This window comes from Tachyglossus aculeatus, chromosome 10 (assembly GCF_015852505.1).
Source record: "Tachyglossus aculeatus isolate mTacAcu1 chromosome 10, mTacAcu1.pri, whole genome shotgun sequence".
Taxonomy (NCBI): domain Eukaryota; kingdom Metazoa; phylum Chordata; class Mammalia; order Monotremata; family Tachyglossidae; genus Tachyglossus; species Tachyglossus aculeatus.
Genome location: NC_052075.1, coordinates 5,552,815 through 5,580,220, shown reverse-complemented (window position 1 = coordinate 5,580,220; position 27,406 = coordinate 5,552,815). Strand labels below are relative to the sequence as shown.

General features: G+C 45.5%; 1 protein-coding gene across 3 annotated transcripts; it reads left to right on the top strand.

The window, feature by feature from the left end:
* The first annotated feature begins 466 nt into the window (after nucleotides 1-466).
* Nucleotides 467-20,861, top strand: C10H1orf141 (chromosome 10 C1orf141 homolog). Of its 3 annotated transcripts, none has more exons than XM_038753126.1 (7): nucleotides 467-539; nucleotides 8,003-8,094; nucleotides 9,198-9,367; nucleotides 12,610-12,719; nucleotides 14,316-14,430; nucleotides 16,988-17,177; nucleotides 19,777-20,861. In XM_038753126.1, exons 2-7 carry the CDS (start codon nucleotides 8,020-8,022, stop codon nucleotides 20,563-20,565), a joined length of 1,449 nt encoding a protein of 482 aa, XP_038609054.1. In that variant the 5' UTR covers nucleotides 467-539; nucleotides 8,003-8,019; the 3' UTR covers nucleotides 20,566-20,861. The 3 variants fall into 3 exon arrangements, with proteins under 3 accessions (XP_038609054.1, XP_038609053.1, XP_038609055.1); XM_038753125.1 differs by lacking the exon at nucleotides 467-539 and adding an exon at nucleotides 2,040-2,228; XM_038753127.1 differs by lacking the exon at nucleotides 467-539 and adding an exon at nucleotides 4,885-5,025.
* The last annotated feature ends 6,545 nt before the right edge of the window (nucleotides 20,862-27,406 follow it).

The following is a 27,406-nucleotide window of genomic DNA, read 5'->3' as shown; positions in this document are numbered from 1 at the left end:
AAGTGAGAAGCAGCATGGCCTAGGGGATAGAGCACGGGTTTGGGTGTCAGAAGGTCATGGGTTCTAATTCCGGCTTGGCCACTTGTCTGCTGTGTGACCTTGGGCAAATCACTTCACTTCTCTGGGCCTGTTACCTCATCTGGAAATGAGATTGTGAACCCCGCATGGGACAGGGACTGTGCCCAACCCGATTTGCTTGTCCCAACTCCAGCGCTTAGTACAGTGCTTGGCACATAGTTAAACACTTAACAAATACCATCATCATTATTATTATTATTAGAAGGGGGAGAGGCTGTGCTGTTTAGCCACCTCCCCATCCTCAGTTCCATCCCCCTGCTTGTCCAGGGCCTAGAGTAAGCGCTCGATAAGTAGGATTGACTGACTGACTGACCAACAGACAGACAGGGTGGCGGGGCCAGCTGTATCCCTGGATACAGCTGTATCCCTGGATACCGGGCGGCGCATGTTATGGGGCTGGGCAGGAGGCCGCTCTGAGGGAGGAAAGGGCCGGGCGGGATGCTGCTGCGGTTTGAGGAAAGGTCTGGTATTTCCCAACCTCGGGGAGCGGGAGTGGGAGGCTCAGCTCTCACTGGCAGCTCGGGAGGCCTGAGGAGGGGTGGGGACGGTGCCAACGTGGCCAGACCCAGCCCTGCACTCACAACTTTAGGTCTGAGAGGGCCTTCCCCAAATGGGGGGCTGAGCAGGAACGGTACAAACAGGGCCAGCCTGCACAGAGAACTTTAGGCCCCTTGGAGTGGCTTCCCCAAATGGTACAGCCCACACTGACAACTTGCGAGGCCTGAATGGGGCTTCCCACAGTGGGAGATGGTGAGGGGCTGGAATGATACCAATAGGGATGGCCCACACTCACAACTTTAGGCCTGAGAGCGGCTTCCCCAAATGGGGGACAGTGCAGGGCTGGAATTGTCCAAATAGGGCCAGGGCTGGCGGGGGGCAGCCCATACTGACAACTTGTGTGGGAGGCAGTGAGGGGCTGGAATGGTACAAACCAGGCGGGCCGGCCCGCACTCGTAACTTTAGGCCTGAGAGGAGGTTTCCTGGAGCGGGGGGCGGAGCAGGAACGGTCCAAATGGGGCCGGCGGTCCGTGGCCCACACTGACAACTTTAGGCCTGAGAAGGGCATCCCAAAATGAGGGGCGGCATGGGGCTGGAATGGTCCAAACGGGGCCAGGGCCGGCGGGGGGCAGCCCACACTGACAACTTCTTCCCCTCTTCAAAACCCAACTGAAAGCTCACCTCCTCCAGGAGGCCTTCTCAGACAGAGTCCCGCTTTTCCTCTGCTTCTCCTCCCCATCGCCCCTACTCCCTCCCTCTGCCCTACCCCCTCCCCCTCCCCACAGCACTTGTGTATATTTGTATATTTTTACTTCTCTATTTTATTAATGATGTGTATATATCTAGTACACTGCTCTGCAAACAGTAAGCACTCAAAAAATATGGTCGATTGAATCTGTAATTCTATTCATCTATTTCGATGGTATTGACGCCTGTCTACTCATTTTGTTTTGTTGTCCGTCTTCCCCGTCTATCATCATCATCATCAATTGTATTTATTGAGCGCTTACTGTGTGCAGAGCACTGTACTAAGCGCTTGGGAAGTACAAATTGGCAACATACAGAGACAGTCCCTACCCAACAGTGGGCTCACAGTCTAAAGCCCGTTGTTTGGTAGGGATCGTCCATATCTGTTGCTGAATTGTACTTTCCAAGTGCTTAGTCCAGTGCTCTGCACACAGTAAGTGCTTGATAAATACGATTGAATGAATGAGGCCTGAGAGGGGCTTCCCGTAGCGGGGGCGGGGCTGGAATGGTTCAAACATCACAGAGGGCCCGGGCCCGGCGGGGCAGGAAAGGCGCGGGCTTCAGCCCCACTCTCCGTGCAAGGAAGGAGGCCTGTTGGACCGCCTGGCCACCCCTTTTGGGGTCCAGGTGAAAGCATCTCGCTTCCATGCGGGAGCAGGGTCCGGCCCCACCGACCAAAAGTCGGGTCTCTGGGCAGGTGTCGAAGGCCTGAACGACCGCCCCGTCTCAGGCGAGCCAGTCCTTCAGGCCGTCAGTCAGCCTGTCAGTCAACCCATCAATCAAGCCATCAATCAGCCTGTCAATCAGCCCGCCTTGGCCTCACCCCCCTCCCACCGACAGCCAATAAGAAGGCGCACTCTGAAGACCTCGCCGCGGCGGCCTCTACTTTCCCGCCATTCCCTGAGGTAGAGGGTGGGGGTTGAGAAACTGAGGGAGCGAATGGACGAGAAATAGAGAGGCCTCGTTAGAGCATGCAGTCCTGGCAGTCATTCATTCATTCGATCATACTGATTCATTCAGTCAGTCAATGGTATTTATTGAGCGCTTACTGCGTGCAGAGCACTGTGCTAAGCGCTTGGGAAGTACGAGTCGGCAACATGTTGGGTCCCTACCCAGCAACGGGCTCAAAGTCTAGGAGGGGGAGACAGACAACAGAACAAAACATGTAGACACGTGTCGAAATCATCAGAACAAATAGAATTAAAGCTATATGCATATCATTAACAAAATAAATAGTAAATATGTACAAGTAAAATAGAGTAATAAATCTGAACAAATATATATATATACACATGCTGTGGGGATCTGAGCGCTTACTGTGTGCAGAGCACTGTACTAAGCGCTTGGAAAGTCCAATTCAGAAACAGATAGAGACAATCCCTACCCAACAGAGGGACCTGGGTTCTAATACCACCTACGCCACTTGTCTGCGTGACCTTGGGCAAACCGCTTCACTTCTCCAGGCCTCAGTTACCTCATCTGGAAAATGGGGATTAAAACCATGAGCCCTGCGTGGGGCAACCTGATTACCTTGTATTTATCCCAGTGCTTACAGCAGTGCTTAGCACATAGTAAGCACTTAACAAATATCATCATTAGTTTGTGGAACAGGGACTGTGTCCAAGCTGATCTGCTTGCAATAATAATAATGATGGTATTTTTAAGCGCTTACTATGTGCCAAGCACTGTTCTAAGTGCTGAAGGACATACAAGATTATCAGGTTGTCCCACGTGGGGCTCACAGCCTTAATCCCCATTTTACAGATGAGGTAACTGAGGCCCAGAGAAGTTAAGTGACTTGCTCAAAGTCACACAGCTGACAAGGGGCGGAATTAGGATTAGAACCCACGACCTCTGGCTCCCAAGCCTGAGCTCTTTCCTCTAAACCACGCTGCTTCTCTGCTTGTATCCATCCCAGTGCTTAGTATGGTGCTTGGCATATAATAATAATGATGGCATTTATTAAATGCTTACTATGTGCAAAGCACTTTTCTAAATGCTGGGGGGGGGTACAAGGTGATCAGGTTGTCCCATGGGGGGCTCACAGTCAATCCCCATTTTACAGATGAGGTAACTGAGGCCCAGAGAAATGAAGTGACTTGCCCAAAGTCACACAGCTGACAGTTGGTGGAGCCGGGATTTGAACCCATGACCACTGACTCTAAAGTCTGGGCTCTCTCCACTGAGCCACGCTGCTTCTTACATAGTAAGTCATTTACAAATGCCACAGTTATCATTATTATTTTAATTATTATTAGTAGTAGTAATAATAATAATAATAGCCCCAGTCCCACCACTTGTCTGTTGTATGACTTTAACAGCACTTAACTCTTCTGTGCCTCAGTTACCTCATCTGTAAAGTGTCCCTACCAAGGTCTTAGACTGTGTCTATTCCGATGATCTTGTGTCTACCCAAGAGTTCAGTGGAGAAGCAGTATGTCATAGTGGGTAGAACACAAGCCTGGGAGTCAAAAGGTCATAGGTTCTAATCCTGCCACTACCACTTGTCTGCTGTGTGACTTTGGGCAAGTCACTTCACTTCTCTGGGCCTCAGTAACCTCATCACAGTGTGGCTCAGTGGAAAGAGCCCGGGCTTTGGAGTCAGAGGTCATGGCTTCAAATCCCGCTTCGCCGTTTGTCAGCTGTATGACCTTGGGCGAGTCACTTAACTTCTCTGTGCCTCAGTTACCTCATCTGTAAAATGGGGATTAAGACTGTGAGCCCTCCGTGGGGCAACCTGATCAACTTGTAACCTCCCCAGCGCTTAGAACAGTGCTTTGCACATAGTAACCGCTTAATAAATGCTATTATTATTATTATTATTATCAGTAAAATGGGGATTGAGACTGTGAGCCCCATGTCAGACAGGGACTGAGTATAACTGGATTAGCTTGTACCTTCCTCACTGCTTAGTACAGTGCCTGGCACATAGTAAGCGCTTAACCAATCTCCCCCCCAAAAAACCACCCATTGTATAGCTAAGGACGCTGAGGTCCAGAGAGGTTAAGTGACTTGCTCAAGGTCAGATCAGGCCAGCGGCTGAGCTGGAACTAAAATCCAGGTTTCCTTACCTCCATTCCCAAGCTTTTACCCCAGAACAGGTATTGGAGTACCTATACCATCCCTTCTCCCCTCCCCAAGTTGCCACCTAGGTGGCTGAACTGAAGTTTGAAATATTTTCCCGCCCGATCAATTTGACACCTCCAGTGTTTATCTTTGTGGGGGGAAATGTAAAGATTGACTTGTGGCACAATATTATTAGTTCAGAGGGGACCTGCCTTATAGAGGACCAAGTATGTGCATGAAATTGCCGCTCAAACTTGCAGGTAACATATATAAACTGTATTCAGATACCAAGCACTCTATGCTGTTTCTCCAAAAGAAGACAGGAAATACAAGGAAGAAAAGGAGGAGGAAGCTGAGGATAGGGAATTTGAGCCACAGAAGGGAATAAAGGAAGGGAAAACAAGAGAGGAGAACAATCGAAAAAGCAAAAGCTATCAGGTTGTGGAAGCCCGAAGCAGAAGAACCTGATAGGTCTCACACCCCCTGCATGCATGGGAGGAAAGTAGAAAGGAGAGAGGTCCAAAGGAGAATGGAGAGAACAAAGGACAGAAGGAGAAAATTGGAAGAAACAACTAGGAGTGGTGACAAAGGGGAATGAATGCCAATGAGGAACTGAAAAGGGGACAAATAAGTCAGGTAAATAGAGAAAGAAACAGGTGGAGAAACAGACTAGTAGAAGAGGGTGAGGAATTGAGGGGGGCAAACATTATTAATAAGGCAGAAAGGAAGGAATTGCAAACAGACTAGGGAACACGGGCCCAGAATAAAGCTCTACTGGGCTCAGTGTTATGGGGGCCCAGAAGGCACCTTCCCTCCCTGCCCCTGCCCAAACACACTAGGTTAAATTTCACTCACACACAAACACACACACACACACACACACACACACACACACACACACACACACACACACACACACACACACACACACACACACACACACACACACACACACACACACACACACACACACACACACACACACACACACCCCTCTCTCCCTCTCTGTCCCCGAGCAAATGGGCCAGTCTGTGAGCCACTGGACACGTCCGCCACCTCTTTCTCTGATTCCACGGGAGTTATTTGGGGCCCAGAAACAGCCAAGGGGAGATTGTGTTTTAAGGTAATATCCAGGGGCACTCTGTACATATCTCTAATTCATTTATTTATAATTAATGTCTCTCTTCCCCTCTAGACTGTAAGCTGTTTGTGGGAAGGCAGTGTGTATGCTTGTTGTTCTATTGTACTCTCCCAAGCGCTTAGTACAGTGCTCTGCACACAGTAAGAGTTCAATAAATATGATTGAATAAAGGGATGAGGGGTCTCCCGAGGGTAGAGGGTCGGAAACAGATGCCCCCAACTTTGCCCATCTCCAAGCCCTTGGGGGAGAGGAGAAATTCTGTCGGGCATCTATCTTAGCCCAGAAAAAGAAAGAGTCTTTGCTTATAACAGCCCAGTGGGAGGCCCGGCCCAGCCTCTCTAGACTGTAAGTTCGCTGTGGGCAGAGAATGTGTCTGTTATATTGTTATAGTTTGCTCTCCCCAGTTCTTAGTACAGTGCTTGGCACACAGTAAGTGCTCAATTAATACAATTGACTGACTGACCTTCCGCTTTGCTTGGGCAATTCACTCCCCGCCTTCTGCCCTATGGGGCCAACTGCCCATTTACCAACCGTTTTCCCTTGGGGGGGGCTTTGCCACCAAGGGTACAAGGCTTCTCCCTCCTACTCAACTCTGAGCACCAGATGGGACAGGGGCTTTGTCTAATCTAATAATAATAATGATGGTATTTGTTAAGCGCTTACTATGTGAAAAGCACTGTTCTAAGCACTGATTATCTACACCAACGCTTAGAGCAATGCTTGATCAATCAATCAATCAATCGTATTTATTGAGCACTTACTGTGTGCAGAGCACTGTACTAAGCGCTTGGGAAGTACAAGTTGGCAACATATAGAGACGATGCATCAAAACCATTAAAAAACCAACCCAACCTCCCCCCCCGCCACACACAAAAAAATGTGCCCAGTAAATAGGAATGTTTGAAGATTAAAGGGAAGCGGTGTGGCCTAGTGGATAGAGCATGGGCTTGGGGGTCAGATGGACCTGGGTTCTAATCCCTGCTCCACCACTTGTCGTGTGAACTTGGGGAAGTCACTTCACTTCTCTGGGCTTGAATTACCTCGTCTGTAAAATGGGGATTAAAATTGTGAGCCATTTGTGGGGCAAGGAATGTGTCCAGCCTGATTACTTTGTAATCAGCTCCTAGAACAGTGTTTGACATATAGTAAGTGCTTAACAAATACCATTAAAAAAAGAGAAAGCAGGGTGGCCTAACGGGAAGAGCACAGTCCTGGGAGTCGGGGGACCTGGGTTCTAATCCTAGCTCTTCCACTTGTCGGTTGGGTGATCTTGGGCAAGTCACTTAAGTTTTCTGTGCCTAAAGGTACCTCATCTGTAAAATGGGGATGAAACCCTCCTCCCTCCTGTCGAGTCTGTCACAACTTAGACTGTGAGCCACATGTGGGACAGGGACTGTGTCCAATCTGATTTCCTTGTATCCAATCCAATGCTTAGTACAGTGCCTGGTACATAGTAAACACTTAACAAATACTATTATTAATAATAATAATAATAATGATTCATTCAATCATATTTATTGAGCACTTACTGTGTGCAGAACACTGTACTAAGCACTTGGAAAGTACAATTCTTATAATACTACTACTAATAAAGATATACTTTGGTCCTAATTATCTGGATAATTCAGGCCCTAAACAACTTTGACCTAAATTACCTGGAGATTGAGGCCAAAGAGGATTTTAGTGGTCTGAATTCCCTGGATAATTTTCTTTTACTCCCCTACCCTTGGTATCCATGTGCAGTAGTAGTTGTTCAGAGCCTGCCAAAAGCTCCATCTGTTAAATATTAGGAGAGGAGCAATTCTCTTAAACAGTAGTTCTTCGTTATGTAATTTTGACAGTGACTCAGCTATAATTGTGTTCAATAGTGACTGAATACTTCCGAAAATAATACTTTTCAGAATAGCCAGGACTTTGCAGTGAGCTACCTAAATAAGTGCCAGCAGACGATTTGGGTTACCATATGACTTTGTGACAAGGGATTTTATTCAAAGCCCTGTTCTCTCTATCTCAAAAGATGGGAACTAGCGATTGAAAACCTAAATCCAAATTTTCCTCAGAAAACCATTGTGTTTATTACAAGCCACCCTACCTCCTTTTCTCCACTCTTTAAATCTTTTCGAAATAAAGAAGTCCTTGGAGAAACAGGAAATACGGTCTACTTTGCTATAACATGGGAGTTGATACCATAGAGGCTTTTTAATGCTATTTGTTACATGCTTACTGTGTTCCAAGCACTGTACTAAGTGCTGGGGTAGACAGTAAGCTTAACCAGGTTGGACACAGTCCATGTTCCACGTGGGGCTCACAGTCTTAATCCCCATTTTACAGATAACATAACTGAGGCACAGAGAAATGAAGTTATTCGCCTAAGGCCACACAAGTAGAAAAGTGGCCGAGCCGGGATTAGAACCCAGGTCCTTCTGACTCCCAGGCCTGTTTCTAAATTCATAATGTTTTTCTTTAAATCAGGCATTTCCCAAATCAAAATGACCCAGAGGCTTTTAGACCGGCTGGATGTTCTAAATTTGTATTCGGAGAAGATACTGGCCAAGAGGGCAAAGGTGAGTAGAAATCCCATCTTTACTAAAAATGAAAACTCCCAGGTTTGAAGGATAGTTTTTACCCATTACAGATGAAGAAATATAATAATCTGAAAAAAATAATCTGAGTGGATTGAAGTAGAGCATCATAAAAGAGTTGAGAAGCCAGGTGGTCCGGTGGAAAGAGCACAGAACTGAGAGTCAGAAAACCTGGGTTCTAATCCCGGGTGTGCCACTAGTTTGAGAAGCAGCATGGCCTAGTGGATAGACCACAGGCCCAGGAGTCAGAAGGAACTGGGTTTTAATCCTGGCTCTGCCACTTGTCTGCTCTATGACCCTGGGCAAGTCGCTTCACTTCTCTGGGCCTCAGTTAGCTCATCTCTAAAATGGGGGTAAGATTGTGAGCCTCATGTGGGACGTGGACTGTGTCCAACCTGATTATCTTATATCTACCCCAGCGCTTAGAACAGTGCCTGGCACATGGTAAGAGCTTAATGAATAGCGGAAAAAACCCCAATAACTTGCCTGTGGTGTGACTCTGGGCAAGCCGCTTAACTTGTCTGTGTCTCAATTTCCTCATCTTCAAAAATTGAGATGGAATACCAACTGTTCCTCCCCCTTGGACTATAAGCCCCATGTGGGACGGGGGCTGTGTTCAATCTCTTTTTTTATTGTATCTGCCCCAGTGCTTCATGGAGGCAGAATACCTGTTTTCCTTTCCCCTTAGACTGCAATCCCTGTGTGGGACAGGAACTATGTTTTAACCTTGTCTCCTGGCTGCTCTCACGGGGCTTCTAGCTACCTCTGTGCTTACTACAATGCCTCTGACATAGTAAATGCTTAACAAATACACAAAAAAATTGAGTTTGACATCCCTGCCTTAGAGTGTTGCATTCTAATCTAAAGTTTGTTTTGCTGTTGATTCACTGTATGACCTCTAGAAAGTAATTTAGCCTGTTCGTGTTTGTTTACCCATCTGCAGGAGGAGAGCAACATTTTTTATCTCTTGTAAGACAGGTAGAGTGTAAGACTTAATGAGATATTTGGAAGTTCTTGTTGGGGTGAAAGATGCTGATATTATTATTGTTCCATTAAAGAGAGTACCATATCACGTCTTGTTGCAGAAACAGAAATTGCAAAAAATACAGCTGGGAAATAAGTTGGCTACTCCCCTGACATTTGAGTTTCAGTTGGATTTTGACTTACCCATTGTTAAAGGAAGAACAATGTCCAAGCCTAAAGCGGGTGCACAGGTGATTGAAGATGGACCGGATATAAATGATCAGCGCATAAGGTAACTGTGAGTCACAGTTATTCTTAATGTTCTTGAAGTCTTGCTGAGAGGGGGCAAGAGGAGAGGAAGAGGCAGAGAGACACACATACCCTTATTATAATCAAATTTTCATCATCATCGATGATATTTATTGAGCAAGTATTATGTGCATAGCGCTGGACTAAAGGCTTGGAAGAATACAATACAGACTTGGCAGACATATTCCCTGAGTGGATGAAGGGATTTTGGTATGAAGATTTGAATGTGTGCTGTGTGATTGAGGTGTCTGTGTGTGCGCGATAAGCGCTTAGTGCAGTGCTCTGCACACAGGGAGCGCTCAATACATACCATTGATTGATTGTTTCCTCATTCATTCATTCATTCAATCATATTTATTGAACACTTACTGTGTGCAGAGCACTGTACTAAGCACTTGGGAAGTACAAATTGGCAACATATAAAGACGGTTCCTACCCAACAACGGGCTCACAGTCTAGAAGGGGGAGACAGACAACAAAACAAAACATGCGGTCAGGTGTCAAGTCATCAGAATAAATAGAGGTAAAGCTAGATGCACATCATTGACAAAATAAATAGAATAGTAAATATGTACAAGTAAAATAAATAGAGTAATAAATCTGTACAAACATATATATATATATACAGGTGCTGTGGGGAGGGGAAGGAGGCAGGTTGGGGGGATGGGGAGGGGGAGAGGAAAAAGGTAATTAACATGTTTACTGAGGGCAGTTAGGATTCAATAAGGATTCAAGGATACCTATGAATTAGCAAAACTTTATCCTCTTCCAATAGCTGCCAGAGGATCAACTGGGAATTCATCACATCGTGATAACTATAATCAGTTTGCAGAGCATTGTACTAAACACTTGGGCGAGTACAAAATAATTTGAAGACAGGGTCGCTGTCCTCAAGGAATTTATAATCTAGAGGAGGAGACTTAAAATAATTACAGACAGCGAGAATAATAGAGCACATAAGCATAATGTAGTGTATGATAATAATAACCATAATAATAAGTCTTGTCTTATGCTATCGAGTCGTCTCTGACCCATAGCGACTTCGTGGGCACTTCTATCCCAGAATGCCCCAACTCCAACTGTAATATTCCCCACTTCCATATGCAATTGTTCTGATAGTGTATCCATAGAGTTTTCTTAGTAAAAATAGGGAAGTGGTTTACCAGTGATGCTTTCCAAGCAGTAAACTCAAATCTCCACCCCCGACTCTCTCCCGTGCCGCTGCTGCCCAGCACGGGTGAGTTTTGACTTGAAGCAGATGGCCTTCCTCTCGCTAGCCGCTGCCCACGCTAGGAATGGAATGAGTAGGCCTCTGCTTGACTCTCCCGAGACTGGTAGAATACCGGAAACTCTCCAGGTGCCATCCTGAGAGGGTCATAATAATAAGTGCACTGAATAATAATAATGCCGGGAATGAAGTGCTCATTGTGTTCCAAGTAGTGTATTGAACGCCGGAATGGATGTCGTATAATCAAGAAGCAAAATATTAATGATGCGTACACGTGAACACAAAATGATTTCATTTCCAATCAGCGTAGTTTCTATACAGCTATCCTCGGCTTTTGAAAAAGGGACTTGTCATTCATTCATTCATTTAATTGTATTTATTGAGTGATTACTGTGTGCAGAGCACTGTACTATGACTTCTGACTTCTGATGACGCAGTACTCCATGTGTGTGTGGTTATGGCCGACAGGACCAGTGTTCCACTGACAACCGACGATAGAAATCCTCTGCCACTAACCTCCTCAGTGTACCTCGTTCTCGCCCGTCCCGCCATCGACCCCCGGCCCACGTCATCATCATCAATCGTATTTATTGAGCGCTTACTGTGTGCAGAGCACTGTACTAAGCACTTGGGAAGTACAAATTGGCAACATATAGAGACAGTCCCTACCCAACAGTGGGCTCACAGTCTAAAAGGGGGAGACAAAACCAAACATACTAACAAAATAAAATAAATAGAATAGATATGTACAAGTAAAATAAATAAATAAATAAATAAATAAATAGAGTAATAAATATGTACAAACATATATACATATATACAGGTGCTGTGGGTCCCCTGGCCTGGAATGCCCTCCCTCCACACATCCACCAGGCTAGCTCTCTTCCTCCCTTCAAAGCCCTACTGAGAGCTCACCTCCTCCAAGAGGCCTTCCCAGACTGAGCCCCCTTTTTCCTCTCCTCCTCCCCATCCCCCCCGCCCTACCTTCTTCCCCTCCCCACAGCACCTATATATATGTTTGTACAGATTTATTACTCTATTTTACTTATACATATTTACTATTCTATTTATTTTGTTAATGATGTGCATTTAGCTTTAATTCTATTTGTTCTGACGACTTGACACCTGTCCACATGTTTTGTTTTGTTGTCTGTCTCCCCCTTCTAGACTGTGAGCCCGTTGTTGGGTAGGGACCATCTCTATATGTTGCCAACTTGTACTTCCCAAGTGCTTAGTACAGTGCTCTGCACACAGTAAGCGCTCAATAAATATGACTGAATGACTGAATGAATGAATGGCCTAGCGGAAAGAGGCCGGGCCTAGGAGTCAAAGGACCTGGGTTCTAATCCTTCCTTCGCCACTTGCCTGCTGTGTGACCTCGGACAAGTCACTTAACTTCTCTGTGCCTCAATTTTCTCAACTGTAAAATGGGGATTCAGTATTTAGACTGTGAGCCCCATGTGGGACCAGGACTGTGTCCAACCTGATTACTTTGTAACCAGCACCTAGAACAGTGTTTGACACATAATAAGTGCTTAACAAATACCATTGGAAAAAAAAGAGGAAGCAGTGTGGCCTAGTGGGAAGAGTGAAGTCCTGGGAGTCAGGGAGCTGGGTTCTAATTCTGGCTGTTCCAGTTGGTTGGGTGAGCTTGGGCGGCAAGTCACTTAAGTGTTCTGTGCCTTAAGGTACCTCATCTGTAAAATGGGAATGAAATCCTCCTCCCTCCTGTCAGGTCTGAGTCACAATTTAGACTGTGAGCCCCATGTGGGATAGGGGCTGTGTCCAACCTGATTCAATCGTATTCTCCCCAGTGCTTATTACAGTGCCTGGTACATCGTAAGCACTTTACAAGTACCATTAAAAAAATGGAAAAAAAAAAGAAAAAAAAAACTAAAACAAAAACCAGAAGTAGTCCCTGCTCCACAGGGACTTTTGTATTAAATGCTCATTGTAGAAATGGTTTAACCCACAATTTGCATTGATTTGATTACTAGATCTCCTCCATTAACATCTGGACCTAAGCCCAGAAACACCTTTCCTAGGCAGTCAAAAGGAAGGCTACTGTCGGTTCCTGCAGCTCTGGAAAGGAAAATTTCCCCAACAGGTAATTTTTCAGTTCTTCGTGGATCGAAAGATTCTTCTGACATAACTCCAAACTTCCAAAGGGCTAGCGTACATGGCTCTCATCCAGTCTCCTCACACGTTCCATTCTCCTCACACGTCCTACCCAATCAAGTCGAATTGGGATTTATGAAGGTATTTGTTAAGCGCTTACTATGTGCCAGGCTCTGAACTAAGCACTCAAGCAAATCGAGTTGGACACAGTCTCTGTCCCCTGTGGGGCTCACATTCTCAATTCTCATTCTCTAGATGAGGTAACTGAGGCCCAGAGAAGGAAAATGACTTTCCCAAGATCACACAAGCAAAGTGGCAGAGCTGGGATTAGAACCTGTGACCTCCTAACTCCCAGGCCTGGGCTCTATCCACTCTGCCATGCTGTTTCTAATGTTGCTTCCGCTCTGTTAGCTGACTGAGTTCCCTGACTGTACTGTCGGACAGTCAGTGAATCGTATTTATTGAGCACTTACTGTATGTGCAGAGCACTGTACTAAGCTCTTGGGAGAGTACGGTACAACAATATAACAGATACATTCCCTGCCCACAACGAGCTTACAGTCTAGAGGGTCTCCTGACCCTGCTGTTCATGTTGGGCGTCGTTTGAAGGCGGACCTCAAAGAAAGAGCCCAAAAAGCCAAACCAAAGTCTCGAAGCGATAGAGAAGCATGGACGCCACCGTGGCTTTATTAATCTCCAGCTTTGCCTTGGGCCTGATACCTGTCCACCTCCCACAAAACCCTGCTGGCCTCCTTGATTTAATTTTCTATCTCTCTGTCTACCCAGAGGGTACTGTCAGACACCTGCCAAGGCCCCCATGGTGTAATGCTTAGCACTCTGGGCTCTGAATCAATCAATCAATCAATCAATCGTATTTATTGAGCGCTTACTATGTGCAGAGCACTGTACTAAGCGCTTGGGAAGTACAAATTGGCAACACATAGAGACAGTGAATCCAGCAATCTGGTTCAAATCTCAGTGTGAACTTTAAATTTTCTCCCCCTCCAGGCTGTAAGCTCATCGTGGGCAGGAAATGTGTCTGTTTATTGTATTGTACTCTCCCAAGTGCCTAGTACAGTGCTCCGCACACAGTTGGTGCTCAATAACTACTAGTGACTGCCTGACTGATCTGATACTACCTAAGTAGCGGAATCTCCATGATCACTGCCTGGCTGGGTAAAAATTCCCACATGCTTTGAATTGAGCAGGTAATCAATCAATCAATCGTATTTATTGAGCGCTTACTGTGTGCAGAGCACTGTACTAAGCACTTGGGAAGTACAAGTCGGCAACACATAGAGACAGTCCCTACCCAACAGCGGGCTCACAGTCTAGAAAATCAGACAGTCAGTCAAGTCAATTAGATTTACTGAGCACTTTCAATGCACAGAGCACCATACTAAGCGCTTGGGAAAGTACAATATAATACAATAACAAGGTTATTGGCAGATTTTCTTCTGAGAAAAGTTGGAGCTCTGATTTTTTTTTTTTAGTCTGACAGCACTATCTATAATTATGTTTCATAATAGAGAAGTGTTAACTCCATGGCATGTAAGCCTCCTGAGACTATCTGATATCATTTCAGGTGAAAAACCAGAACCTAATGGAAACTTTGGAAAAACGGAGAGATTAGTTACTCAGAAATGTCAAAATGATGATGAACACGGAATTCATTTTCAAGAAGATAATAAGGAAGCAAGGTAACTGTTTTAAAAGTAGTACTTTATCTTTTGAATGGGTTGAAGTATGGGTTTAATGGAATGGGAGTCATCTTTAATGCCTTAAAGAAGTTTGTGCCCAACTTTTGATCAATCAGTCGATCGATCAATCATATTTACTGAGTGCTTACAGTGTGTGGAGCATTGTAATAAGCACTAGGGAGAGTACAATTTTTGATGTAAATAAAAACCTAGAGTCTTACATTACAATCTCACCCTCAGTAGCATCATCTAAACTATATGATTTACTTGTACCTATCTATTCTATTTATTTTAATTTGTTAATATGTTTGGTTTTGTTCTCTGTCTCCCACTTCTAGACTGTGAGCCCACTTTTGGGTAGGGACTGTCTCTATATGTTGCCAACTTGTACTTCCCAAGCGCTTAGTACAGTGCTCTGCACACAGTAAGCGCTCAATAAATACGATTGATTGATCGATTGATTGATCATCTCCAAATACCAAGGACCCAAGTACTGAATAATAATAATAGTATTAAGTGCTTACTATGTGCCAAGCATTGTTCTAAGCCCTGGGGAAGATACAAGCTAATTAGGCTGTCCCATGTGGGGCAGATGAGGTAACCGAGGCCCAGAGAAATGAAATGACTTGCCCAAGGTCATGCTGCAGACAAATCGTGGATCCGGGATTAGAACCCACGTCCTTCTGAATCCCAGGCCCATGATCTATATCCACTAAACCACGCTCTGGGAGTTGGAGGACCTGGGTTCTAATCCTGGCTCTTGCTGTGTGACCTTAGGCAGGTCATTTAACTTCTCCTGTTTTCCCTCCTACTTGGACTGTGAGCTCCATGCAGGGCAGGGACTGTGTCCAACCTAATTAACTTGTATCTATCCCTGCACTTAGAACAGTATTTGACTTATAATAAGCACTTAACAAATAGCATAAACTTTTTGAAAAATAACTCATTGGTGGACTCTCATCAAGGGGGCTTGCAAACACCCCTGGAAGGGCTATTCAATACGTCTAGCTTCAGACATTTCTGACATAATGATAATAATGGTATTTGCTTAGCACCTACTAAGCTCCACCCACTGTACTAAGTGCTGGGGTGGATACAAGCAAATCAAGTTGGGCACAGTCCCTGTCCCATGTGGGGCTCACAATCTCAATCCCCATTTTCCAGATGAAGTAACTGAGGCCCAGAGAAGTGAAGTGACTTGCCCGAGGTCACCCAGAAGACAGGTGGCAGAGCTGGGATTAGAACCCATGACCTTCTGACTCCTGGCCCGGACTCTATAATAATGATGGTATTTGTTAAGCACTTACTATGTGCCAAGCACTGTTCTAAGCACTGAACTATGCCTTGCTGGCATCATTACCATATGCCATGGGTGGGTGCATTGTACCTAATAATGTCATACAGAAGTCCATTTCGAGTCAGTCATTCATTCATTCAATGGTATTTATTAAGCGCTTACTGTGTGCAGAGCACTGTACTAAGGGGTTGGGAGAACACCATACAACAATAAACAGACTCCCGGCCCACAGCAAGCTCATGTTCCTCTAGCAGATCCCTGTTCACACAGATAATAATAATAATAATGGTATTTATTAAGCGCTTACTAGGTACAAAGCACTGTTCTAAGCACTGGGGAGGTTACAAGGGGATCAGGTTGTCCCACGGAGGGCTCACAGTCTTAATCCCCATTTTACAGATGAGGTAACTGAGGCCCAGAGAAGTTAAGTGACTTGCCCAAAGTCACACAGCTGACAAGTGGCGGAGCTCAGATGCTGCATCCACTTGGGCAGGGGCCAGCTGGGCACCTTTCAACTTTACCCCCTGCTGCCCTTTAGCTGCCTTCCTTCCCTCCAGCTTCCCCGACGGTGCCTCCCGAGAAATTCGCCTTCCTCGCTTAGATGCGTACGGATCTGTAATTTATTTTAATGTCTGTCTCCCCTGCTAGACTGTAAACTCACTGTGAGTAGGGAACATTTCTACCAACTCCCTTGTAATGTACTCTCTCCCAGTGCTTAGTACAGCGCTCTGCATCCAGTAAGCACTCAATAATTACCACTGATTGATCGATTGATTCGTTCATTTCATCATATTTCATTCAATCATATTTATTGAGTGCTTACTGGGTGCAGAACACTGTGCTAAACACTTGGGAGAGGGCAAGATAACAATAAACAGACACATTCCCTGGTGTCACCCTGACTTGCTCCCTTTATTCATCCCCCGATCTTAGTACAGTGCTCTGCACACAGTAAGCTCTCAATAAATACAATTGAATGAATGAATGAACCCCACAGCAGTTATATCCATATCTGTCATTTATTTATTTCTATTAAGGTCTGTCTCCCCCCCAGACTGTAAGCTCACTGTGTCTGTTTATTGTGCTATTGTACTCTCCAAAGCGCTTAGTACACAGTTCAATAAATACAACTGAATGAAAGAATGAATGAAAGTTATTCCCATTAAAATCCTGTTCCTATGGTTGAGCTCCACTAACAGTGTGAGATAAACTGATGCATTCCATGGTGTACAGCTGTGCTGAACTTGTTTTAATTTACAGAAAAAAAGCAGATCCAGAAGAAGACATCTCATCTCTAAAAGACAGAGGAAACTTTAAAAACATACAAGCAGCTGGGAATGACTTATCAGGCCAGAAAAATCCAATATCCTTGTCCATTGAGGATGAACTGAAAAACCCCAATGCCAAGATAATCGGCATCCGACCCCCAGAAGTTACAGTTTCTCAACCGGTAAAGCAAATCCTGTCTGGTGCTGTTTAGTAAGTAGGGACGTTAGTTTCCAAGCTCTCAGTACAGTGCACTGCATTCAGCAGGCACTTGCTGAAAATTTAAGATTTCACTTCAGGGTTACAACTCCTTGAACTCTCTGTGGTAGTCTGAATGACTCGCTCTTTAAATTGAAATGCTTTTACGCTTTTTACATTTTAAGCTGTGCAAAAGAATGCCAGACTTCCTGGTTAAGGAGGGAAAGGAGAGGGCGAAAAATTGGTCCATTCCCTTTGCTCTGTGCAGGGGTTGGATTCAGCTAGTATGGTTGAGATTAGTTTACATTTTTGGCTCATCTAATCAAAACTCTGTTCATTCATTCATTCATTTGATCATATTTGTTGAGCTCTTTACTGTGTGCAAAGCACTTGAACTAAGGGTGAGTACAATATAACATCAGACACATTCCCTGCCCACAAGCAGCTCAGTCTAGAGGGGAAGACAGACATAAATTTAACTAACTAAATAAATAGGTAAATAAATAAATAAATTACAGATATATTATTATTATTATTATTGTTTTTGTTAAGCACTCACTATGTGCCAAGCACTGTTCTAAGCACTGGGGTAGATACAAGGTAATCAGGTTGTCCCATGTGGGGCTCACTGTTTTAATCCCCATTTTACAGATGAGGTAACTGAGGCACAGAGAAGTGAAGTGACTTGCCCAAAGTCACACAGCTGACAAGTGAAGGAGCCGGGATTAGAACCCATGACCTCTGATTCCCAAGCCCAGGCTCTTTCCACTAAGCCACGCTGCTTCTCCGATAAATACTCGATAAATGCTCAATAAATACAATTGAATGAATGAATGGGATTTCGCTGCATGCATGTCCACTCACCACGGTAACCTGGACAAGTGCCAGCTGGAGAATGTCCACCCACTCCTCTCTCACCCTCAAGCACTGTAGTGACCAACTGGCCGGCTTTTCCTTGTCTGCTCTTGGCATGAGTCCCTAAATCTACTCCTCTCCTATCCTTAGCTTCCTCGCTTGGCCTCTGATCTCATCTCCACCTTTATTGCCAGGCTTGCCCTTCTTTAAGCCGTGGTTTAGCCTGACGAGGCCCTGGCCCTGGGCTATTTCAAGGCCAGTGCCCTTGGGTGCCTTTATAATAATAATAATAATAATAATAATAATGGCATTTATTAAGCACTTACTATGTGCAAAGCACTATTCTTTGTCCCACGTGGGGCTCACAGTCTTAATCCCCATTTGACAGATGAGGTACTGAGGCACAGAGAAGTTAAGTGACTTGCCCAAAGTCACATAGCTGACAAGTGGCAGAGCTACACTGATACAGCGCACTGTCCTGAGCTCTTGGGAAGAACAAAACAAAGTGACACGTTGACAACCCTCAGGAACTTACATTCTAATGGGGAGAGCCCGCTGTTGGGTAGGGACTGTCTCTATATGTTGACAACTTGTACTTCCCAAGCACTTAGTACAGTGCTCTGCACACAGTAAGCACTCAATAAATATGATTGAATGAATGAATGAGAGATAGACCTAGCAATATTTACAAATAGAGGAATCACAATACTTGAAAGTACAATTGAATATGTATACAGAAGTGCTAAGAATGGGTATAAATGTGTTTACCAGGGCTAGAGACGGCTGATGAATTTCATACAACTTAGAGGGTTGGGAATTAATCGAGCAAGCCTCGTTAGAAGAGGTGGGATTTGAGGAGGGCTTTGATTGTGGGGAGAGCTGTTGTCTGTCAGATTGGCAGAGGAGGGAATTCCAAGTCAGGGAATGTGTTCAGTGCCTTTCCCTAGTGTCTCACACACACACACACACACACACACACACACACACACACACACACACACTGTTTCCCCCTCATTCATTCATTCATTCAGTTGTATTCATTGAGCACTTACTGTGTGTAGAACACTGTACTAAGTGCTTGGGAAAGTACAATGCAACAATAAAGTGACATTGCCTACAACAAGTTTACATTCTAGAGTATCAGTCCTGACTGGGTGTTGCAGTGCCCTTGGGTACCGGGTAAATATCGATCAATCATATTTATTGAGCACTTACTGTGTGCATAGCAAGCATTCAGGAGAGTACAATACAACAACAAAACAGACACACTCCCTGCCCACAACAAGCCTACAGTCTAAAGGGAATGTTGAGCTCATTTGACTGTCTTGCCTGTCTAGTCATTTCCGACCCTTCGCGACACCACGGTCACATCTCTCCCAGAACGCCCCGCTCTCCGTCTGCCATGGTTCTGGTAGTGGATCCAGAGAGTTTTCTTGGTAAAAATACAGAAGTGGTTTACCACTGCCGCCTTCCACGCAGTAAACTCGGCTGCTGCTGCCCAGCATGGGTGAGTTTTGACTTGATTGCCTTTCGCTTGCTAGCCACTGTCCAAGCTAGGAATGGAATGGGTAGGCCTCTGCTTGACTCTCCCTCCTGCTGCTAAGACTGGTAAAGTACTGACTGGAAACTCTCTGAGAGGGGCATTTGAGTGTAGCACCACCTTTTTTTTTGCTACGTGCCGTTTGGGTCAGTGAACAGCAAGAAAAACGAAACATTCATTACTTTTTCAGAATATGAATAAAACCTATCCTGTCACCTATCATGAAGAAGCAGAGATACAAATGTTTCTTTTGACGAAAATGCTGAGTTCAGCCGAGTACAGAAAGCTTCGTAACTGGGAAGTTGGAAAAAAACAGCGGTCCGCCAAAGTGAATCTAGTTTTAGAAAAAAACTGCGAGAGCGTGATAGCCTTAGTTCATGATCAGAGTCATCCTACCATAGAGAAGAAGGTAAAAGGACCATCCTCTCACGGAGGGAGAAGAAATAATAGCCCATTTCTGCCTGATGTCAGAAATGCAACTGTAGCAATTTCCCAGCAAGGGAAAGCTGGTTGCTGTAATTCAGTTAGTAACTACCTTGGAGGTGAGCTACCTACAGGTCAACTCTCCTCCCAGGATGTCACAGTTCCAGAGGCAAAAGGATTCATCGATGGCCTTGTGGTTCAGGGAATTAAATCCAAAGCTGATAAACAACGCGGAAGCACGGCTACTTTGAAATCATTCAGTTCATCGAAATGCAGTACCTCGAGGATCTACCGCCCAATATCTCATTCAGATTTTCCCAAAAACAGCAGGAGAGCCTCAGTGTCCCAACTGGAGTATCTGTTAATATGCAAGTCCATAAATATCCTTGAGAAAGCTGAATCATCAGTTCACAAAGGGGCCGTAACTTGCGCTGCAGAAAATAAGGAAGCCAGCACTCTTCCAGAAGGCTTTGAAACACCAGGGGCTGATCAAGGTAAGGAAAGACTAATGGATGAAAACAAACCTAACGAACATCCTCAAGAAGCCAAGCCTTAAAGAACAAAGCATGGGGTTCGGGCGTCAACAGCCAACAGTGGGCTGCTCAAGAGGCATCCCCATTGGCTGAAATGTGTCGGGAAGACAGAATGACAAAGCCAGATGGTTGGGATGAGGAGGGAGAAAAGGCAGAAGTGGTGGATGAATCCCTTTCACTTCAGAAAATTCCACTAGGTGTCAACATTCCCAACAGTGCATAGGCCTGCCACACGGAATCAGAGCAGGGAATGGAATAGACTCTTTGATTGTTTGCCTCCTGACGCCCACGGAACATCAGAACTCATGAATAAACAATAGTCCAGATCATGTAATCAAATAGGGGTGGAGGATCAATTTGTCCATTGGAAGGGATTACTAATTGAATGTGTATGATCCACAACTCTGCCCCTCCTCTCTTTCTCCTTTTCCATCTCTCCCTCCTCTGTCACCAAAGCAAGGAAAATGGCTCTGAAGTCACTCCATGAAAACAACTTTCATTGTTTTTCATAGCAAAGAGAAAATATCCTCACTGGGGTGGGGTGGGGGGGGGCAATCTTAGCTTTAATGTGTTCTGAGCACCTCCCTTCAATATGTCGTGTGTGTGTGTGTGTGTGTGTGTGTGTGAGAGAGAGAGAGAGAGAGAGAGAGAGAGAGAGAGAGAGAGAGAGAGAGAGAGCGTGGGGGGGGGGGGAAGGGTCAGGAATTGCTTTGAAAATTCTGTCAAAGGGTCTTTCATTGTTCCCCTTTCACCCCACACAAAAACCTCCCCTCAGAGCCAAGTTAATTCATTCATGCATTCATGCATTCATTCATTCAATCGTATTTATTGAGTGCTTACTGTGTGCAGAGCACTGTCCTACTCACTTGGGAGAGTACAATATAACAACAAACAGACACATTCCTGTCCATAACAAGCTCACAGTCTAGATGGGGAGACAGACATTAATATACATATATAAATAAATAGATAAATAAATTATAGATTTATACAAATCTATACATATGCTCTGTGGTGTTGGGAGGGAGGATGAGTGAAGGAGCAAGTCAGAGCCACACAAAAGGGAGTGGGAGAAGAGGAGAGGAGGGCTTGGTCAGGGAAGGCTTCTTGGAGGAGTTCTGTCTTTGATAGGTTTTGAAGTGGGGGAGATATGAGGAGGAAGGGCATTCCAGGCCAGAGGGAGGATGTGGGTGAGAAGTTGACGGCGAGAGCAGCGCTTAGAACAGTGCTCAGTGCTTAGAACTTGGCACATAATAAGCACTTAACAAATACCATCATTATTATTTTTATTGCAAGCACAGGGAAGGGACCCAGGGGCTTCTTCCCCCGATTTTGCTGCAGAGGATGTCTTGTCAGCCCTCTCCAATAATAATAATAATAATTGTGGTATTTGTTAAGTGCTTACTGTTTGCCAGTCTCTGTTCTAGGTGCTGGGGTAGATACACGCAAACTGGGTTGGACACAGCCCCTGTCCCACGTGGGGCTCACAGCCTCAATCTCCATTTTACAGATGAGGTCACTGAGGCACAGAGAAGTAAAGTGACTTGCCCAAGGTCACGTAGTGGACAAGTGGCAGAGCATAAAGGCAAAAAGCACAAAAGGGGGGGCTCCACCTCTCTTTTTCATTTGACATAGTCTATTGGATGTTTTCCAAAAATCCAAGCATCTGATAGAGCCATGACAAAACCTAAGCCACATTGTTTAGTAGACCTTGAACCTTGTGATAATTTCCTGAGCAGCTGGACTGTTTTAAGAAAGGAGGAACATGAGTTTTATTTAAGTTACTAAATGATCTGCAAAGCAGTATTTTTTTTAAATTCCTCAAAGGCTAAGGAATCTAAAATAATCAGTGACTGATGTCAAGATGCTCTCCTTCAGTTGGATGGACATGGTTAAGGGAAGCTGTATGGTCTAGTTGATAAAGCACAGGCCTGTGAGTCAGAAGGACCTGGGCTCTAATGCCACTTGTCTTCTGTGTGACTTTTGGGCAGGTCACTTAATTTCTCTGGGCCTCAGTTACCTCATCTGTAAAATGGGGATTAAGATGGTGAACCCCACGTGGGATATAGACTGAGTCCGACCTGGTTAATTTGTACCTTCCCCAGCATAGTACAGTGCCTGGCACCTAGTAAGCACTTCATAAATACTATTATTATAATTATTATTACTATTATTATTTCAGAGTGCCTGGGTTGATGTCAGAGATGGAGTTAGTGTTTTGTGTGGATCCGAGTCATTTGTTTTGACTGCATGACTCCTGCACTGCTAGCTTCAGAGAGGGTCTCAGCACGTGGCTTGCCCCAGGCGATTTAGATATCAAAACTTGAAATTTTCTTTGGAAAAATTCCCTCCTAAATGCACCCTTGCCTCATGCAGACATAGACAAATAGGGCTAAATTTCAGGCTCGGAGTGGCCGCTGTTACTTGGGGAGGGAAAAACAGGGAGACTTTTGTCTTTGTGGAAGAGTGGGGAAGTAAGGAAGGGAAGGAGCTAAACAATTGGGCTCTGCATGGGCCAAAATTTTGGAGCTGGGCCAGTCTCGGTCCCCCTGGCCCAGCCCAATCTGAGGAGAACCCTCGGTGCAGCTGCATCTGTGGCATATCCTAGTCTAAAAGTTTGTTCGAAAGGGAAAACGAAACTAAAGACATTCACGTGCTGAGTGAACAAAAGACGAATCCAGTGCTCGAAGCCCGTCCCAATCTGCTTCACAGCACCCACCCCGGGAACAGAAAGAAACAGAGCTCCAACAGTCACCTGGGAATTGGTGAAGAGAGAACTGGGAAGTGAATTTCCTAACTGGGCCTTGCTCTTTATTTTCCCGTTTCCCATTGTACACACCCTCTTTTTGGAACTTCCTCCCTTTCCTACCAGCCAGACCATGTGCTTCCCTGCCTTCAAAGTCCTCCGGAAAACCCTCTCTTTCAATCCATTGGTCATCTCTATTGAGCACTTACTGCATGCAGGACAATAAACTGGGCAGCCATTCATTCATTCATTCATTCATTCAATCGATCATATTTATTGAGTGCTGTGTGCAGAGCACTGTACTAAGCTGGCTGGTGGGAGAGTCATTATATTAGACAGATTAAATTAAATTAAACAATAAATTAAATTGAATTAAACATTAAACAGATTCCCTGTCCAAAATGAGTTCCTTCCCACCTCCCTGATCATGCCATGCCATGCCAGCCCATCAGCCACCCATCCACCCATTTACAGGGCCTTTCATTCCACTTTACTCGTTGACTTCTTCATTTTTTGCTTACTTTTTGTTGTTACCAGTTGCATCTGATTTTCCTCTTATTCCCACTGTAGGTATACAATTTGCACCTGCCTGTCTCGCCCACTAGATTATAAGCTCCTTTTGGGCAGGGATGATGTCTTTGTGCATGCATTTTTACTGTATGTGCAGAACATTTGCTGCTATTACAGTGGTTTCATGACAGAAACCTGGCTTTTCACAACTTTCAGGGGAGGTCTTGGAGGCCGATTCACTGCTATCGCCTTCCTACCTCTTGTATTAGTCTGATTCCAGGGCAGGCTTCAGACCTAGCCAAAGACACCTTTCTCTCTCCCGTTATACTTACGAAGTATCATGAGGGCAACTTGGAGGCAATATCTTGAAAAATGCCTTTGAAAATATCAATATCTTGAAAAATGCCTTTGAAAATATCAATATCTTGAAAAATACAAAGATGCCCAGCTGCTATGTGACTACACTACCAGACAGGTGTTTAAAAGTAATTCCCAGTAATGCAGATTTGGACATTGAAACCTCGGCTTTGGGGTGTCGTGTTCAACTCCCCAGGATTTGAAACGAGATCCTGTGTTTTATAGTAATGCTGGCAGCAACAGTGGGAAAACCAGTCTTCAGCCACTGACTGGTGTGTTTGTGCGTCGAGGGAGGGGAGACCAGTATTGTGTGGTATGTATATATATAAGTGTGTGTGAGTGGAGAGAAAGAAGGACGCTGAAGGATAAACAGCTCAGGTACTAAGCCTCCATTCGACTGTGCGCTCTGCCTTTGCTGCTCTGTTTTCTCAGCGCTCCCATCCTTCCTTCTCCAAAGCCAGGAGCAGGAGGAGCAGGTGGAGGAGGAGTAGGATCAGCAGGAGCAGAAGGAGTAAGAGTAGGAGGAGCAGGAGTAGGAACTGGAGGAGCGGCAGGAGTAGGAGCAGCAGGAGCGGGAGGAGAAGTAGGATCAGCAGGAGCAGCAGGAGGAAGAGTAGGAGCAGCAGGAGCAGGAGGAGGAGCAGGAGGAGGATCAGGAGGAGCAGCAGGAGTAGGAGCAGCAGGAGTGGGAGGAGGAGGAGGAGGAACAGCAGAAATAGGAGCAGCAGGAGTGGGAGGAGGAGGAGGAGGAGCAGCAGGAATAGGAGCAGCAAGAGCGGGAGGAGAAGTAGGATCAGCAGGAGCAGCAGGAGGAAGAGTAGGAGCAGCAGGAGCAGGAGTAAGAACAAGAGGAGCAGCAGGAGGAGCAGTAGGAGCAGGAGGAGGATCAGGAGAAGCAGCAGGAGTAGGAGCAGCAGGAGTGGGAGGAGGAGGAGCAGGAGCAGCAGGAATAGGAGCAGCAAGAGCGGGAGGAGAAGTAGGATCAGCAGGAGGAGCAGGAGTAGGAACAGGAGGAGCAGCAGGAGTGGAAGAAGTAGGATCAGCAGGAGCAGCAGGAGGAAGAGTAAGAGCAGCAGGAGCAGGAGGAGGAGCAGGAGGAGGATCAGGTGGAGCAGCAGGAGTGGGAGGAGGGGGAGAAGCAGCAGGAATAGGAGCAGCAAGAGCGGGAGGAGAAGTAGGATCAGCAGGAGCAGCAGGAGTAAGAGTAGGAGCAGCAGGAGTAAGAACAGGAGCAGCAGCAGGAGGAGCAAGAGCAGGAGTAGGAACTGGAGGAGCAGCAGGAGTAGGAGCAGCAGGAGTGGGAGGAGAAGTAGGATCAGCAGAAGCAGCAGGAGGAAGAGTAGGAGCAGGAGGAGGATCAGGAGTAGGAGCAGCAGGAGTGGGGGGAGGAGGAGGAGCAGCAGGAATAGGAGCAGCAAGAGTGGGAGGAGAAGTAGGATCAGCAGGAGCAGCAGGAGTAAGAGTAGGAGCAGCAGGAGCAGGAGTAGGAACAGGAGGAGCAGCAGGAGTAGGAGCAGCAGGAGTGGGAGGAGGAGGAGGAGGAGAATCAGCAGCAGGAGTAGGTACAGTAGGAGGAGGAGGAGCAGGAGTAGGTGCAGCTGCAGGAGTAGGTGCAGTAGGATTATTAAGCGCTTAGCACAGTGCTCTGCACACAGTAAGCACTCAATAAATGACTGAATGAAAGAGTGGGAGGAGGAGCAGCAGCAGCAGGAGTAGTTGCAGTAGGAGTAATAATAATAATAATGACGGTTTTTGGTAAGTGCTTACTGTGTGCAAAGCACTGTTCTAAGTGCTGGGGAGGATACAAGGTGATCAGGTTGTCCTATGGAGGGCTCACAGTCTTCATCCCCATTTTGCAGATGAGGTAACTGAGGCACAGAGAAGTTGTGACTTGCCCAAAGTCACACAGCTGACAATTGGCAGAGCTGGGATTTGAGCCCATGACCTCTGACTCCAAAGCCAGTGCATTGTACATTTTTACTATTCTATATATTTTGTTAATGATGTGCATATAGCTTTGACCCCTGTCTCCATGTTTTGTTTTGTTGTCTGTCTCCCCATTCTAGGCCCGGAGCCCATTGTGGGGGAGGGACCGCCTCTATCTGCTGCCGAATTGGACTTCCCAAGCACTTAGTACGGTGCTCTGTACACAGTAAGCGCTCAATAAATACGATTGAATGAATGAATGAATATCTGCTGCCGAATTGGACTTCCCAAGCGCTTAGTCCAGTGCTCAGTGCACAGGAAGCGCTCAATAAATACGATTGAATGAATGAATGAATGAATATCTGCTGCTGAATTGGACTTCTCAAGTGCTTAGTCCAGTGCTCAGCACACAGGAAGCACTCAATAAATACGATTGAATGAATGAATGAATATCTGCTGCCGAATTGGACTTCCCAAGTGCTTAGTCCAGTGCTCAGCGCACAAGAAGCGCTCAGTAAATACGATTGAATGAATGAATGAATATCTGCTGCCGAATTGGACTTCCCAAGCGCTTAGTCCAGTGCTCTACGCACAGGAAGCGCTCAATAAATACGATTGACTTAATGAACGACTAGGAGCGTCTGGCCTTCCCAGACTGAGCCCCCTCCTTCCTCTCCCCCTCCTTCCCCTCTCCATCCCCCCACCCCGCCTTACCTCCTTCCCCTCCCCACAGCACCTGTATATATGTATATATGTTTGTATGTATTTATTATTCTATTTATTTATTTATTTATTTTATTTGTACATATTTATTCTATTTATTTTATTTTAATATGTGTTGTTTTGTTGTCTGTCTCCCCCTTCTAGACTGTGAGCCCATAGTTGGGTAGGGACCGTCTCTAGATGTTGCCAACTTGTACTTCCCAAGCGCTTAGTACAGTACTCAGCGCACGGGAAGCGCTCAATAAATACGATTGAATGAATGAATGAATTTATTACTCTATATTTTATTTGTACATATTTATTCTATTTATTTTATTTGGTTAATATGTTTTGTTGTCTGTCTCCCCCTTCTAGACTGTGAGCCCACTGTTGGGTAGGAACCGTATCTATATGTTGCCAACTTGTACTTCCCAAGCACTTAGTCCAGTGCTCTGCGCACGGGAAGTCCTCAATAAATACGATTGAATGAATGAATGTATTTATTACTCTATTTTATTATGTTAATATGTTTTGTTTTGTTCTCTGTCTCCCCCTTCTAGACTGTGAGCCTGCTGTTGGGTAGGGACCGTCTCTATATGTTGCCGACTTGCACTTCCCCAGCA

What these genes read in the sequence shown, in the direction of transcription:
- C10H1orf141 (XM_038753126.1), top strand. Translation starts at nt 8,020, where the DNA reads ATGACCCAGAGGCTTTTAGACCGGCTGGATGTTCTAAATTTGTATTCG. An exon ending in TACTGGCCAAGAGGGCAAAG is followed by an intron (nt 8,095 to 9,197) that starts GTGAGTAGAAAT and finishes GTCTTGTTGCAG; the next exon opens with AAACAGAAATTGCAAAAAAT. An exon ending in ATAAATGATCAGCGCATAAG is followed by an intron (nt 9,368 to 12,609) that starts GTAACTGTGAGT and finishes TTTGATTACTAG; the next exon opens with ATCTCCTCCATTAACATCTG.